Source organism: Triturus cristatus, chromosome 5_1 (genome assembly GCF_964204655.1).
Source record: "Triturus cristatus chromosome 5_1, aTriCri1.1, whole genome shotgun sequence".
Classification (NCBI taxonomy): Eukaryota; Metazoa; Chordata; class Amphibia; order Caudata; family Salamandridae; genus Triturus; species Triturus cristatus.
The window spans coordinates 149740615-149754418 of record NC_140587.1 but is presented as its reverse complement, the minus strand read 5'-3'; the positions used below and the strand labels follow the sequence as shown (position 1 = coordinate 149754418).

General features: G+C 51.1%; 1 protein-coding gene across 2 annotated transcripts in view; it reads right to left on the bottom strand.

Moving 5' to 3' along the window:
• The window catches only part of LOC146830445 (phospholipase A2 inhibitor and Ly6/PLAUR domain-containing protein-like), a 226339-nt gene extending 212958 nt beyond the window's left edge, over positions 1–13381 (bottom strand). For both annotated transcript variants that reach the window (XM_085604682.1, XM_085604684.1), the window contains exon 1: positions 13192–13381. In XM_085604682.1, the coding sequence (XP_085460808.1) occupies positions 13192–13303 (112 nt within the window). In that variant the 5' untranslated portion in view covers positions 13304–13381. The remainder of the gene's footprint in view (positions 1–13191) is intronic.
• Between the last annotated feature and the right edge of the window lie 423 nt (positions 13382–13804).

Below are 13804 nucleotides of genomic sequence, written 5' to 3'. Positions count from 1 at the left end.
TAGAGAGAGAGAACCAGGTCAGCCAAGCTGCTTTAGAGCGAGAGAACCAGGTCAGCAGAGCTGCTTTAGAGGGAGAGAACCAGGTCAGCAGAGCTGCTTTAGAGTGAAAGGACCAGGTCAGCAGAACTGCTCTTGAGCCAGAGAACCAGGTCAGCAGAACTGCTTTAGAGCCATAGAACCGGGTCAGCAGAGCTACTTTAGAGCCCGAGAACTAGGTCAGCAGAGCTGTCGTAGAGCCAGAGAACCAGGTCAGCAGAGCTGCTCTAGAGCCTAAGTACTAGGTCAGCAGAGCTGCTCTAGAGCCAGAGAACCAGGTCAACAGATTTGCTCTAGAGCCATAGAACCAGGTCGGCAGAGCTTCTCTAGAGGCAGAGAACCAGGTCAGCAGAGCTGCTTTAGAGCCAGAGAACTAGGTCAGCAGAACTGCTCTACAGTCAGAGAACCAAGTCAGCAGAGCTGCTTTAGAGCCATAGAACCAGGTCAGCAGAGCTGCTTTAGAGCCAGAGAACCAGGTCAGCAGAGCTGCTCTAGAGCCAGAGAACCAGGTCAGCAGAGCTGCTATAGAGCCAGAGAACCATGTCAGCAGAACTGCTTTAGAGCCATAGAACCGGGTCAGCAGAGCTGCTCTAGAGCCAGAGAACAAGGTCAGCAGACCTGCTGTAGAGCCAGAGAAACCAGGTCGTCAGCAGAGCTGCTCTAGCTGACACTGACTAACTGACACTGACTGACTGACACTGATTGACTGACAATCACTGACACTGATTGACTGACACTGACTGACACTGATTGACTGACACTGACTGACTGACTGACACTGACTGACTGACACTGATTGACTAACACTGATTGACTGACACTGACTGACTGACACTGACTGACACTGATTGACTGACACTGACTGACACTGACTGACTGACGCTGATGAATGACACTGACTGACAGTGACACTGACTGACTACTCTCTACTACTCTACTACTCACTCTCTACTACTCTACTACTCTCTCTCTACTACTCACTCTCTACTACTCACTCTCTACTACTCTCTACTACTTACTCTCTACTACTCTCTACTATTCACTCTCTACTACTCACTCGCTACTCAGTCTCTACTACTCTCTACTACTACTCTCTACTACTCACTACTACTCACTCTCTACCACTCACTCTCTACTACTCTACTACTCACTCTCTATTACTCTCTACTACTCTCTCTACTACTCACTCTCTACTACTCACTCTACTACTCACTCTCTACTATTCACCCTCTACTACTCACGCTCTCCTACTCACTCTCTACTACTTGTTCTCTACTACCCTCTACCACTTACTCTCTACTACTCTACTACTAACACTCTACTACACTCTACTACTCTCTCTACTACTCACTCTACTACTCACTCTCTACTACTCACTCTCTACTACTCACTCTACTACTCACTCTCTACTACTCACTCTCTTCTACTCTACTACTCTCTCTCTACTCACTCTACTACTCTCTACTATTCACTCTCTACTATTCACTCTCTACTACTCACTCTCTACTACTCGCTCTCTACTACTCTCTACTACTCACTCTCCACTACTCACTCTCTACTACTCGCTCTCTACTACTCTCTACTACTCTCTACTACTCACTCTCCACTACTCACTCTCTACTATTCACTCTCTACTACTCTACTACTCTCTCCTACTCTCTCTACTACTCACTCTACTACTCTCTACCACTCACTCTCTACTACTCTACTACTCACTCTCTACTACTCTACTACTCACTCTCTACTACTCTCTCTCTACTACTCACTCTACTACTCACTCTCTACTATTCACTCTCTACTACTCACTCTCTACTACTCTACTACTCTCTCCTACGCTCTCTACTACTCACTCTCTACTATGCTCTACTACTCACTCTACTACTCTCTATCACTCACTCTCTACTACTCTACTACTCACTCTCTACTACTCTCTCTCTACTACTCTTCACTGCTCACTCTACTACTCTCTCTACTACTCTTCACTACTCACTCTACTACTCACTCTCTACTACTCTCTACTACTCTCTCTCTACTACTTACTTTCTACTACTCACTGTCTACTACTCTCTACTACTCACTCTCTACTACTCTCTCTCTACAACTCACTCTCTACTATTCACTCCCTACTACTCACTCTCTACTACTCACTCTCTACTCTCCACTACTCACTCTCCACTACTCACTCTCCACTACTCACTCTCTACTACTCTCTACTACTCACTCTCTACTACTCTACTACTCTCTACTACTCTCTCTACTACTCACTCCTCTCTACTACTCTACTACTCTCTCTACTACTCACTCTCTACTACTCTCTGCTACTCACTCTACTTCTCTCTACCACTCACTCTCTACTACTCTACTACTCACTGTCTACTATTCTCTACTACTCTCTACTACTCACTTTCTACTACTCACTCTACTACTCTCTACTACTCACTCTCTACTACTCACTCTCTACTAGTCACTCTCTACTACTCTCTACTACTCACTCTCCACTACTCAGTCTCTACTACTCGCTCTCAACTACTCTCTACTCCTCACTCTACTACTCACTCTCTACTACTCCACTACTCACTCTCTACTACTCTCTCTACTGCTCACTCTCTACTACTTGCTCTCTACTACTCGCTCTCTACTACTCTCTACTACTCACTCTACTAGTCACTCTCTACTACTCCCTACTACTCACTCTCTACTACTCTCTACTTCTCACTCTCCACTACTCCACTACCCTCTACTACCCACTCTACTACTCCCTACTACTCTCTCTGTACTACTCACTCTCTACTACTCTCTACTACTCACTCTCTACTACTCACTCTCTACTACTCCCTTCTACTCACTCTACTACTCTCTACTACTCACTCTCCACTACTCCACTACCCTCTACTACTCACTCTCTACTACTCTACTACTCCCTACTACTCTCTCTATACTACTCACTCTCTACTACTCTCTCTCTACTACTCACTCTACTACTCTCTACTACTCACTCTCTACTACTCTCTACTACTCTCTCTACTACTCTATCTCTACTACTCCTTTCTACTCACTCTCTACTACTCACTCTCTACTACTCTCTACTACTCACTCTCTACTACTCACTCTACTACTCACTCTCTACTACTCTCTGCTCCTCTCTACACCTCAATCTCTACTACCCACTCTCTACTACTCTCTACTACTCACTCTACTACTCTCTACTACTCACTCTCTGCTACTCTCTACTACTCTCTACTACTCACTCTCTACTCTCTATTCCTCATCCTCTTCTCTCTACCTCTCTCTACCTCTCTCTCTATTACTCTCTACCTCTACCTCTCTACCTCTACACATCTACCTCTCTACCTCTCCATACACGCACACATATGCACATATATATATGCATATATATGCATATATATGCATATGCATTTATATATATGTATGTCGATTACCTACTGGTGGTCGCCAGTAGGTAGTTATAGTTAGGACCTATTTTCCATATGAAATCCGCAACATTCTATTCCCAATAAGTCTGGCGCCGGTTGACGAATCTTCATAAAATTTTCCTAACTTTTGGCCAGCTCCGGTCCGCTCCTATCTTGAAAGTTTCGTGGTGATTCGTGAAGCGGGGGCTGAGAAAAAAGGGGGGTCCCAAAACGCGTTTTCCCCATGCAATTTCCCATAGGACCTGTTGACGCAGCTACAGCCCGAACTGCTGAACGGAATTACACCATACACCAAATTTGGCAGAAAGGTAGACCTTGGTTCAGAGTCATGCCTTTTGCTTAAATGGTGTAAATCCGTTCAACTCCTGCTCCCGCGCATTGACGACACATGCGCATTACGGTACGAGATGCTTGCACGGTGGCGGGTCCCGCTTGACGTCATATAGGTGCTGGGGCGCGCTGGGTGCGCGTCTCCAGCAAAAAAAATGTATGTTCCAAAATGATATGTATGTGTCTCTAATATACATATTAGGGCAAGAGATTATCTAAGATAGTCATAAAAATAACATATTTGTACTTATAATAAACTTATATTATTATTTTTTTTTTTAAAGAATTTTATTGTTTTGTAAAACAGTGAAAACAGTAGGACATTGAAACGAACCTTGCATACATATCCCTAGATAGAGCACCACCCCATTGCACAATCCCTCAACCAACCCTATTTCTATTGCAGTTCGAAAGACTCTGGCTCTCCACCGTCCCACCATCCCGCAGGTCCCCTTAACCATCCGAGTCAGAGGAGTCCTCATCCGAAAGAGGCGGCGGATCGCAAATTCCTCCCCTGTACTTGTTCCATGCCCCCCAGACCTTGGCCCACTTGCAAGGGCATCCCCGTCTAATGAATACAGAACGCTCTGCAAACATGGCTGCGTCCATTTCCCTGCGCCACGTGGACAGCAGTGGCACCTCCTCTGCACCCCATTTTTGGGCTATATTCCTTTTGGCCGTCATGATGCCCAGCGTCACCCAGCCCTGCGTCTGACGATCGAGGTCATTGGGCTCCCACACATTTACCAAGCAGCGTCTGGGTTCCGGCAACAACGATATTCCACACGCCTGTGACATTGTACGCAGCACTCGTTTCCAAAAGTCTTGAATGATTGGGAAGTCCCAGATAGTGTGGTAAAAAGTTCCTTCCTCCCCACAACCCCGTAAGCAGAAGGGATGTGTCGCCCTGCCCATCTTATGTAGTAAGCATCTGGTGTAGTAGGAGCGATGCAAGATACGAAGCTGCACCAGTCGTAGCCTCGAGGGTATACCCGCCTCGCGCGGCGAGGCCAGTGCCTCACGCCACTCTGGGTCATCAAAATCGCCGAGCTCGTCAGCCCACCGCTCCCGCAGGATCCCCATAGGGTCCGGTAGATTGTTGACCAGCTTGCGGTACGTGAAGGAAGTAGCCTTCTTTGGCATATATTCCGTCAGCAACCTGTCCTCCAACGGGGACGCCTCCGGAACCTTCGCTCCAGGAGCCAGCTGTATCATTAAGGCATGTCTCATCTGGAGGTATCTGAACCATTCCGAGGGGGCCAGCTCGTACTGCTGCTGCAGGCGCGCGAACCGGACAACCTCCCCCTTTTGCCACACATCGCCTATTGTCGATACTCCAATGTTATCCCAAGCGTCGAAGCCCTTGCTGCCCCTCAGACGTCCCAGCTTCTTGGTATCCCACAGAGGTGTTAGCTGAGTCAAGACCCCTCGCCATCCCAACCTGGCCTGAGCAGCATGCCAGATGGATATAGTCTGCCGCAAAGGGCCGATCACCCTCGAGGCCAGTCGGGTATCATACAGTGGGGACAGCATACCCCTCTCACCCAGCACGTCCCTATCCACCTTGAATGCCGGGTCAGATTGAGGCGCGTGGAGCCACTGGTTAATCACCTTCAGCTGCGCCGCCCAGTAATAAAGCTGGATATCCGGGAGTGCAATTCCCCCATCATACCACCCGTAAACCAGCTTAGACTGCGCTATACGCGCCGGCCTGTTGCCCCAGAGCAGGCTGGACACCTGTGCCGCTATCGCACGGAAGTAGGCCGGAGGCACCTGGTATGGTGTATTCTCTAGTACGTATAGAAACCGCGGCAGAGCCATCATCTTGAAGAGCGCCACTCTCCCAACCAGGGTCAGGGGCAGCGCTCCCCAGTACTGCACGTCCCGCTTAAGGCGGTCCATCTGAGGGCTTAGATTGCGCTTGAAGAATTCCGCCTGATCCAGCGCGATGTGTATCCCCAGGTATTTGAACGACCCCTCCGCCACCCGGAGCGGGCAACTCGGCGGCAGCCGCGGGAGTGGGCCCCTTAGTACCAGGAGGACCGACTTCGACCAGTTGATCGTGTAGCCAGACGCCTGGCCGAAAATCTCGCAGATGTTCAGTAGCGTCAAGATGGAACGCCTCGGGGAGGACAAATAGAGTAGTATGTCATCCGCGTAGAGTGAGACGCGGTCCTCCCAGTCGGCAGACCACCGGAGGCCCCGCATCATGGGCTCCCAGCGGATCCAAGCCGCCAGCGGCTCAAGCACTAGGGCGAAAAGCAGAGGCGACAGAGGGCAGCCCTGTCTCGTGCCACGTGTCTATGGGAAGTCCTCCGACATGTGTCCGTTGGCCGTGACATGGGCTAGAGGTTTAGTATAGAGGAGCTGGACCCAGGCACAAAATCTCGGTCCGAACCCCAGATGCTGGAGTACCGCGAAAAGAAAGGGCCACTCCACCATGTCGAACGCCATTCGTGCGTCCAGGGAGAGAATAACAGCCGGCTCCTGCAACCGTTCCACTCGGGCCAGCACACCATGCAGTCGCCTCAGATTGTGAGACGTACTTCTGCCAGGCATAAAACCGGATTGATCCGGGTGTACAATGTCAGATAAGTGAGGTGTGAGCCGGGCGGCCAACACCTTCGCGAGGATCTTGGCCTCCGCGTTGATCAACGAAATGGGACGGTAGGAGGTACATCGGTCCATCGGCTTACCCGGCTTCGGAATTACCACAATGGTGGCCGTTCGCTGGTCCTCAGGGAGTTCTCCCATCTCGAGGCTATGTGTGAACATATTCAGCAGGTGCGGCGTTAACGTCTCGGAGAGTCGCTGGTAAAGCTCGATTGGGATGCCGTTCGGCCCGAGCGCCTTACCAGGCTGCAGCGCGCCGATAGCCGCCTGGAGTTCCTCCACCGTGAGCTCAGCCTCGAGCGTCTCTCGAGCCTCAGGGGAGAGCTTGGGCATCTGCAGGTCTTTGACATAAGTCAGTGCCATCTCCACCGTCATGGACGAGCTGGAGGAGTATACTTCGCGAAAGTGCTCCGCCAGAGTGCGCACTATTACTCGTGGGTCTGTTACTGCCAATCCCCCATCAGTGCTCAGCTGCGCAATCCCCCTGGCGCCTTTATCGCGCCTGTCAAGCCACGCCAGCAACCGACCAGTTTTGTACCCCACATCATAAACTGTATGCCTCGATGCCTCAAGGCGCTGCCTGACTCGCTCTGCGAGGTGCTCTTTATATTTCGTCTGGGCCACATGCAAGTCATGCGAGGTTGCACGGGAGGGAGCCGCGGCCTGGCGGGCCTCCGCCGCCCGGAGCTCGAGCTCAAGCGACTGTAGTTCAGCTACCTGTTCGCGCTTGTGTTCCGAAACGGCGGCCATCGCCCGGCCCCGCACCACCGTTTTGTACGCCTCCCAGAGAACCGCAGGGGAGTCGACCGAAGCGGCATTTTCCTGGAAGTAGAATTTCGTCGCTTGCACTATGGATTTACTAATCTTTGGTAGGCGAATGTAGCTAGGGCATAGCGGATAAACGCGACGGCGCATTAGGTGGTAACTAGTGTATTGCAAGAGGATCGGGGAGTGATCAGAGATGCCTCTGGGTCGAATGTTTATACTGTCAACATTCTGGAGACAACCGGGGGAACCTAGAAAATAATCAATGCGGGTGAGACTGTCATGCACCCCGGAGTGATACGTGTAATGCTGTGCCGTCGGATGATGCAGCCGCCATATGTCCGTTTATCCGATCGCCGTCGCGAAGCCCGCGAGGCGGGACACTCCCCCAATCTTTCCCCTAGGAGGAGACCGGTCAGTGAGATCGTCCATTACAGCATTAAAGTCGCCACCCAATAATACCTCCCCCTCCGGTAGTGCGAGCAGGTACTCACTGAGTGCCGGGAGCGCCGAAGCGTGCAGTCCGGGTGGGATATAGACAGACACTATGTTGACGGGCCGACCCTCCCATTGTGTGTGCGCTGCGGCGAAGCGCCCAGCCCCGTCCGTGTGTACACTAAGCACGATCAAGGGGGACCGACGCCGCAGCAGGATACCAACCCCCCGGGACCCAGAGGTGAATTCAGAGTGCGCCACCATCTTATACCCCCATCTGTCAAGCGCTTTAGTTGTGGAGCCAGTGAGGTGGGTCTCCTGGAGCAGGGCCACTGTCGGGGAGCATCTTTTGAGACTATGCAAGACCAGGCCCCGCTTAATTTTATCTCCCAAGCCCCGTACATTCCATGTGAGTAAAGAGAGGGGTGGCGCCGGAGTCTGAGCGGTGGCAGGGGGTGGGTTATGCTGCACTTCGGACATTACGGTGGTTGGGCAAAGTGACGGAGCATGGTGCGGATAGCGTGGCTTGATGCATGTGTCATGCAGTGAAAGCGCGGTGAGTGTAGGTCAAAGGCCCGTGTCCTACAGAACCTCAACATAACAACAAAACTGTAAAACATTCCCCATTCCCCTCCCCCCCTCCCTGCCTCCCTGCCACACGGACTCAGAACTGCCCGCCACCCCAACTCAGCAGAGTGCTCCATTCCCAAAACCCCAACCAGTACTTGCGCTGTAAGGAGCGTGGGGTCCGAGGAAGACCAAGACATCCCCTGTCCCCAGGTCCCATCTTTCACACCCTCTGGCAATAGGACGTAGGCCAGTCCAGCATTGGTGGGCACCAGATATTAGTCTCCGGCTTCACGCCGCCGCCACAGCATCAGCCGGTGGGCTCCCCCTCAGTCTCCTCCGCGCGCCGGTCGCGGCCCTCAGAGTCCTCCTCACTCCCCAGGCGCCTCGTCCTGCGGGCCGAGCGGCCACCACCCGCAGCCGGGCGCCATCCCTCCAGCCAGTCGTGAGCCTCCTCCGGTGTGTTGAAAAATACAGTTTTGCCATCCGCCACCACACGGAGTCGCGCCGGGAAGAGCATAGCGTAGGGAAGCTCTCGGGCCCTCAGCTTCTTTTTGACCTCCAGGAAGCTTCGGCGCTGCGCCGCCACGGCCGCCGTATAGTCCGGGAAGAAGGACACCGTGGAGTTCTGGAGACGGATGGGTGGCGCCACCCGCGCCGCCTGGAGAATGGCATCCCTGTCGCGGAAATTGAACAGGCGGGCCAGGACAGGCCGCCGGGCACCCTATGGGCGCGTTCCACCGAGAAAAAGGTTGACAGGCCCCTGGGCTGCAACTTGGACTTGATCAAGTCCTCAATGTAAAGGTCCATGGCTGGGTGCCCTTCGCTTTCGGGGATCCCTGTGATGCGCACGTTGTTGCGGCGAGAGCGCCCCTCTTGATCGTCCAGCCTGGCCGCCATGCGCTTGTTGTCCATCTCCAGCTGGGACACCTTTTGTAGGAGATAACTCGAGTCTTTTGCCAGGGTCTCCGTCACCTGCTCAACATCCGCAACTCTGGCGGACATTTTCTGGAAGTCTGCTCGGAGAAGAGACACGTCCGCGGAGATTGACCCCACCGTCGTCTGTACTTGTGTCAGGGCAGCCATAATGTCTTCCAGCGTTACTTTAGGCGTCTCTTTGTCCGCCGCCATCTTCTCGGTGCGCCCGCCACGGTCAGGCGGCGCGGAGGAGTCCTTGGTGTAAGCGAATTTGTCAAGTTTGCCCTGCGGATTCCCTTTGGGCCCCTTCCCGCTCATGATCACAGCAGGCGGCACTCTCCCTCCCGCTCACCACTGGCGAGCCGGTGAAATGGGCCTCTCCGACCGGGCAACGTCCAACTCAGGCAGCCCAGGAGCCGCCCACCACCGCCAGCCGCTCGTCCGGGGTCAGCACAGCGAAGCGTTCAGGTCTCGGCGAAATCCGGCACCAGGCGGGCGCACAGCCCCTAGTCCTCCCCTCCGGTCACGGTAAGTAGTAGGCGTCCCGGGGGACCTCACAGGTGCCAGGCAGCAGTGCCAGGAGTCGCGCTGCAGGCAGCCAGGACGAGCAGCACCTCCTCTCCGCTATACTCGCCGGACCTCGCAGCCGGGGGCAGACCAGAATCTCTGGGCCCGATTATTACATCTCCGCAGGGCCACTCGCTGCGGTATCACTCAGGCCTCACCCCTCCACTCAGGCAATGGGTAGGCAGGGGCTGCAAACACCCCGCCTCCGCCTCAGAGACAGCCGCTCTCCGTCTGGGGCACCTCAGTCAATCAAGGCCCCGGCTTTCAGCGCCGATGCAGGCCGCAACTCACCGGACCTCGCTGTGCACGCTGTGGGCGTCCGGGAAACTCCGGGACCGGATCCGCCGGCGTCGCGTCGTCTTCGCCTGTGGTATCAGGACAGCCCCGAGTCCTCCCCTCCGGGGGGCCTCACCGGCGCCAGGCCGCGGCGCCCGGAGTTGCGATGCAGGCAGCCAGGATGGGCAGCACTTCGGCTTCACTCTGCCAGCCCTTCCTCGCAGCAGGGGCCGATCAGGATCTCTGGGCTCGATTGTTCCGCCCCCGCAGGGCCACCCGCTGTGGTATCGCTCAGGCCTCGCCCATCCGCTCAGGCAACGGTCCGCCCGGGGCTGCAAACACACCGCCTCCGCCCCAGAGACGGCCGCGCTCCGACCGGGGAACCTCCGTCACTCGAGGCCCTGGCTTTCAGTGCTGATGTAGGCCGCGGATCACCGGACCTCGCTGGTCGCGCCCTGGGTGCCCGAGAAACTTCGGGATCGGATCATTCGGCGTCGCTTCGTTTCCGCCGTTGGTACGAGGACCCTGGAGCCGGATCGCTTCACGGATGATGCACGGATGTCAGGGGAGTCGATCTCACCCTCGGAGCCCAACTAGGCTGCGGCCATCTTGCTCGGCTGCAAGCCACGCCCCCCAACTTATATTATTTTTAAATATATTTTCGCGTGGTCGGGTGCATGTATCGTGAGTGCAGAGAACCAGGTCAGCAGAGGTGCTGTAGAGCCAGAGAAACCAGGTCAGCAGAGCCGTTGTAGAGCCAGAGAACCAGGTCAGCAGAGCTGCTCTAGAGCCTAAGAAGCAGGTCAGCAGAGCTGCTCTAGAACCAGAGACCCAGGTCAGCAGAGCTGCTCTAGAGCCAGAGACCCAGGTCAGCAGAGCTGCTCTAGAGGCCGAGAACCAGGTCAGCAGAGCTGCTGTAGAGCCAGAGAAACCAGGTCAACAGAGCTGCTTTAGAGCCAGAGAACCAGGTCAGCAGAACAGCTTTACAGCCATAGAAGCAGGTCAGCAGAGCTGCTCTAGAGGCAGAGAACCAGGTCAGCAGAACTGCATTAGAGATAGAGAACCAGGTCAGCAGAGCTCTTTAGAGGGAGAGAACCAGGACAGCAGAGCTGCTTTAGAGCCAGAGAACCAGGTCAGCAGAGCTGCTCTAGAGCCCGAGAACCAGGTCAGCTAAGCTGCTTTAGAGCCATAGAACCAGGTCAGCAGAGCTGCTTTAGAGCCAGAGAACCAGATCAGCAGAGCTGCTCCAGAGGCAGTGTAGTAATGTAGTCCAGACAGGTTGAGGTATTTCAAGAGGATTTATTGTTAGATGATAAGTATCCTGGAATAAGCCCCACCAGGAGCAGCCAGCAGGCAGCTCAGCCCCATCATAACTGTGGCTTATCTTCAATCAGCACCCAACATTCCGTAGTACATCACAGTGCTGAAGCATTCCACTAGAAAGGCATTGAGTGGGTAAAGGCAGACATAGAAATATGCAATAGATAGAATACAACATACCTCCTTTTCTTCCACAACAGAAAACTAAACATAGAAGTATAGGAACACCTGTCAAAGAAAGCGTACCGATCATTAACCTCTATCACACCCACTGGCCAGACAGATGTGACAGAAGCCAAAGCACAGCATGCAGAAAATACAGAAAAGAAATGATAGAATAAAATCAGACACATTCCTTCTCTGAGAACACAATACAATACAAACACGCTCCTTAAGTTGACATAACATAGGCACTATTAGTCCATCATCAAACCAACACATAAAAGGAACAAAAAGAATAGTTAGACTGGGAGGATAGGTACTCTTCTTCCCTTCTCCAACGAAAACACAAAAGGAACAGGAAGATAGAAAGACTTAGAGAAAACCACCTAAAGGTACAAACACAAATAAGTACTCTTATTCCCTTCTTCATTAAACAACGAGAAAGAGAATAGAAAGATATAAAACAGAGAGGCAGAGGAACAAACAAACGATCCTTCACACCGCCCTGTGAAACAGCATTAAAAAATTAGATTGAATATTATTGAACATTTGAAAGAGATATAACTCATACAGAGACAACCTCGTAATGACTACACATTGAAAAAACGCGGCTCGATAGAAATTCCATTGAAACCTTGAGAGGGTTAAACCCCAAATCGACAACCTTGAAAACATTGAAAAACATTGAATAATTGAAAGGAAGCAACAACACATATTGACAACCTCAATCAAATTGAAAACCATTGAAATGTTGCCCTTTGAAAACAACTAGAATACATGCAAATTGATGAATCGATAGAGAAACACATTTCTTACCCAGAAATACTGGATGCATGCATATACATTGATAAACATTGAAATGTTGCCCTTTTGAAAACAACTAGAACACATGCAAATTGATAAATCGATAGAGATACACATTTCTTACCAAGAAATACTGGACGCATGCATATACATTGGTAATTTGAGTACATAAATCGATATGTGCAATCCCTACAGAGAATGCTGCACGTTTGTTAATGTTTACTAAGCAAACTCTGTACAGGAAACATTCCATGCACAAATTGAAAAACTAGAGAAAAATTGAGTTTGAATTTTTTTTTTTTGAAAATCTGCCAACCTGCACACTGTAAATAAAAAAAAAAAAAAAATATTGAACAATCGATTTCTTGAGAGCATGTCACTTGCCTTCTTGAAACTTAAATAAATGTGGCAATTGAAAATGAGCATATTCAAGAAGACATGCCATAGTAAAATAATGTACTTGAAAACTTGAATGAACCACCTGTGTGCTCAGACATAAATTCCATTTGTGCTGCTGAAACAAAACAGACCAACGAGTGTTCATACTGGAAATTAGAATATGCTGATGCAAAGGAGATTGAAAACCACTAGAACACTCTATTTGAAGCGTTCAAAACTGGAAAAAGATATGTTGCTGCAAAAGAGATAGATGGCCACTAGATGGCATGGTAATATTAGGATTGAATTGACGTTGGTCACCAAAAGTGCACTCGAGTCACATTAAAAATATGAAACTTTCGACGTAAAAATTAGTCTTAAACTGAGAAACATATAAGAACTCCGAGTAGCACAACAACTTAAAAAAAAACGTTTCCCAACCTTGATGCGAGTGTTCTCTGACCTCCATAAGAAGTCTCCAGACTCCAACATTTTCATTACCGGTATATTCCTTGACCTCGATAGAGAAAACCACCTTGAAAAATATTAAAACTAGGATGATGGCACGTTTTGAGAAAACCTGTACCTTCGTGGTGCACTCGATGATCAAACTGCGACGATCTTGGACAACTCCAGCCTGGTAATAACTTTATTGTCACTGGAGAAAACGTGGTTGGCAAAAAACAAAGCGACGCCATTGAATAAGTGTGGAACTTTATGAACACGGACAACGTGGTTGGCACAATAAACAAGGCTATGATTTTCAATGATGCACACGGATGTAGAGACAAACTTAAGATGGCGGCACGCTATCCCACGTCCTGCAGGATGGCTCACTGCACGTCCTTACTGCAGAGCGTCTCTCACCAGCTGTCAGTGATGACATAGGAAGAGTTCCGAAGATTACGACAAGCAGGTAAGATCGCGTGCACTAGAACGAACGTGCGCTCTTTTTTAAAAATAAAATAAATAAACTGCCAGAAAGCAAAAATTTACCAGAGACCAATCGATACAAAAAAAAAAACATGGCTCACCTCACAGAAATAAAGCTTTTCCACCATAGATAGCGCTGGGTAAAAAGACCGGGAAAACATAGTAATAACCCTCCTCCGTAGCGCTTGAAGGTAGCACCATTGCATGTCAGGCAATAATACAGGAACGCTCAACAGTTGAAATACAACACTAGATCCAACCCTTCT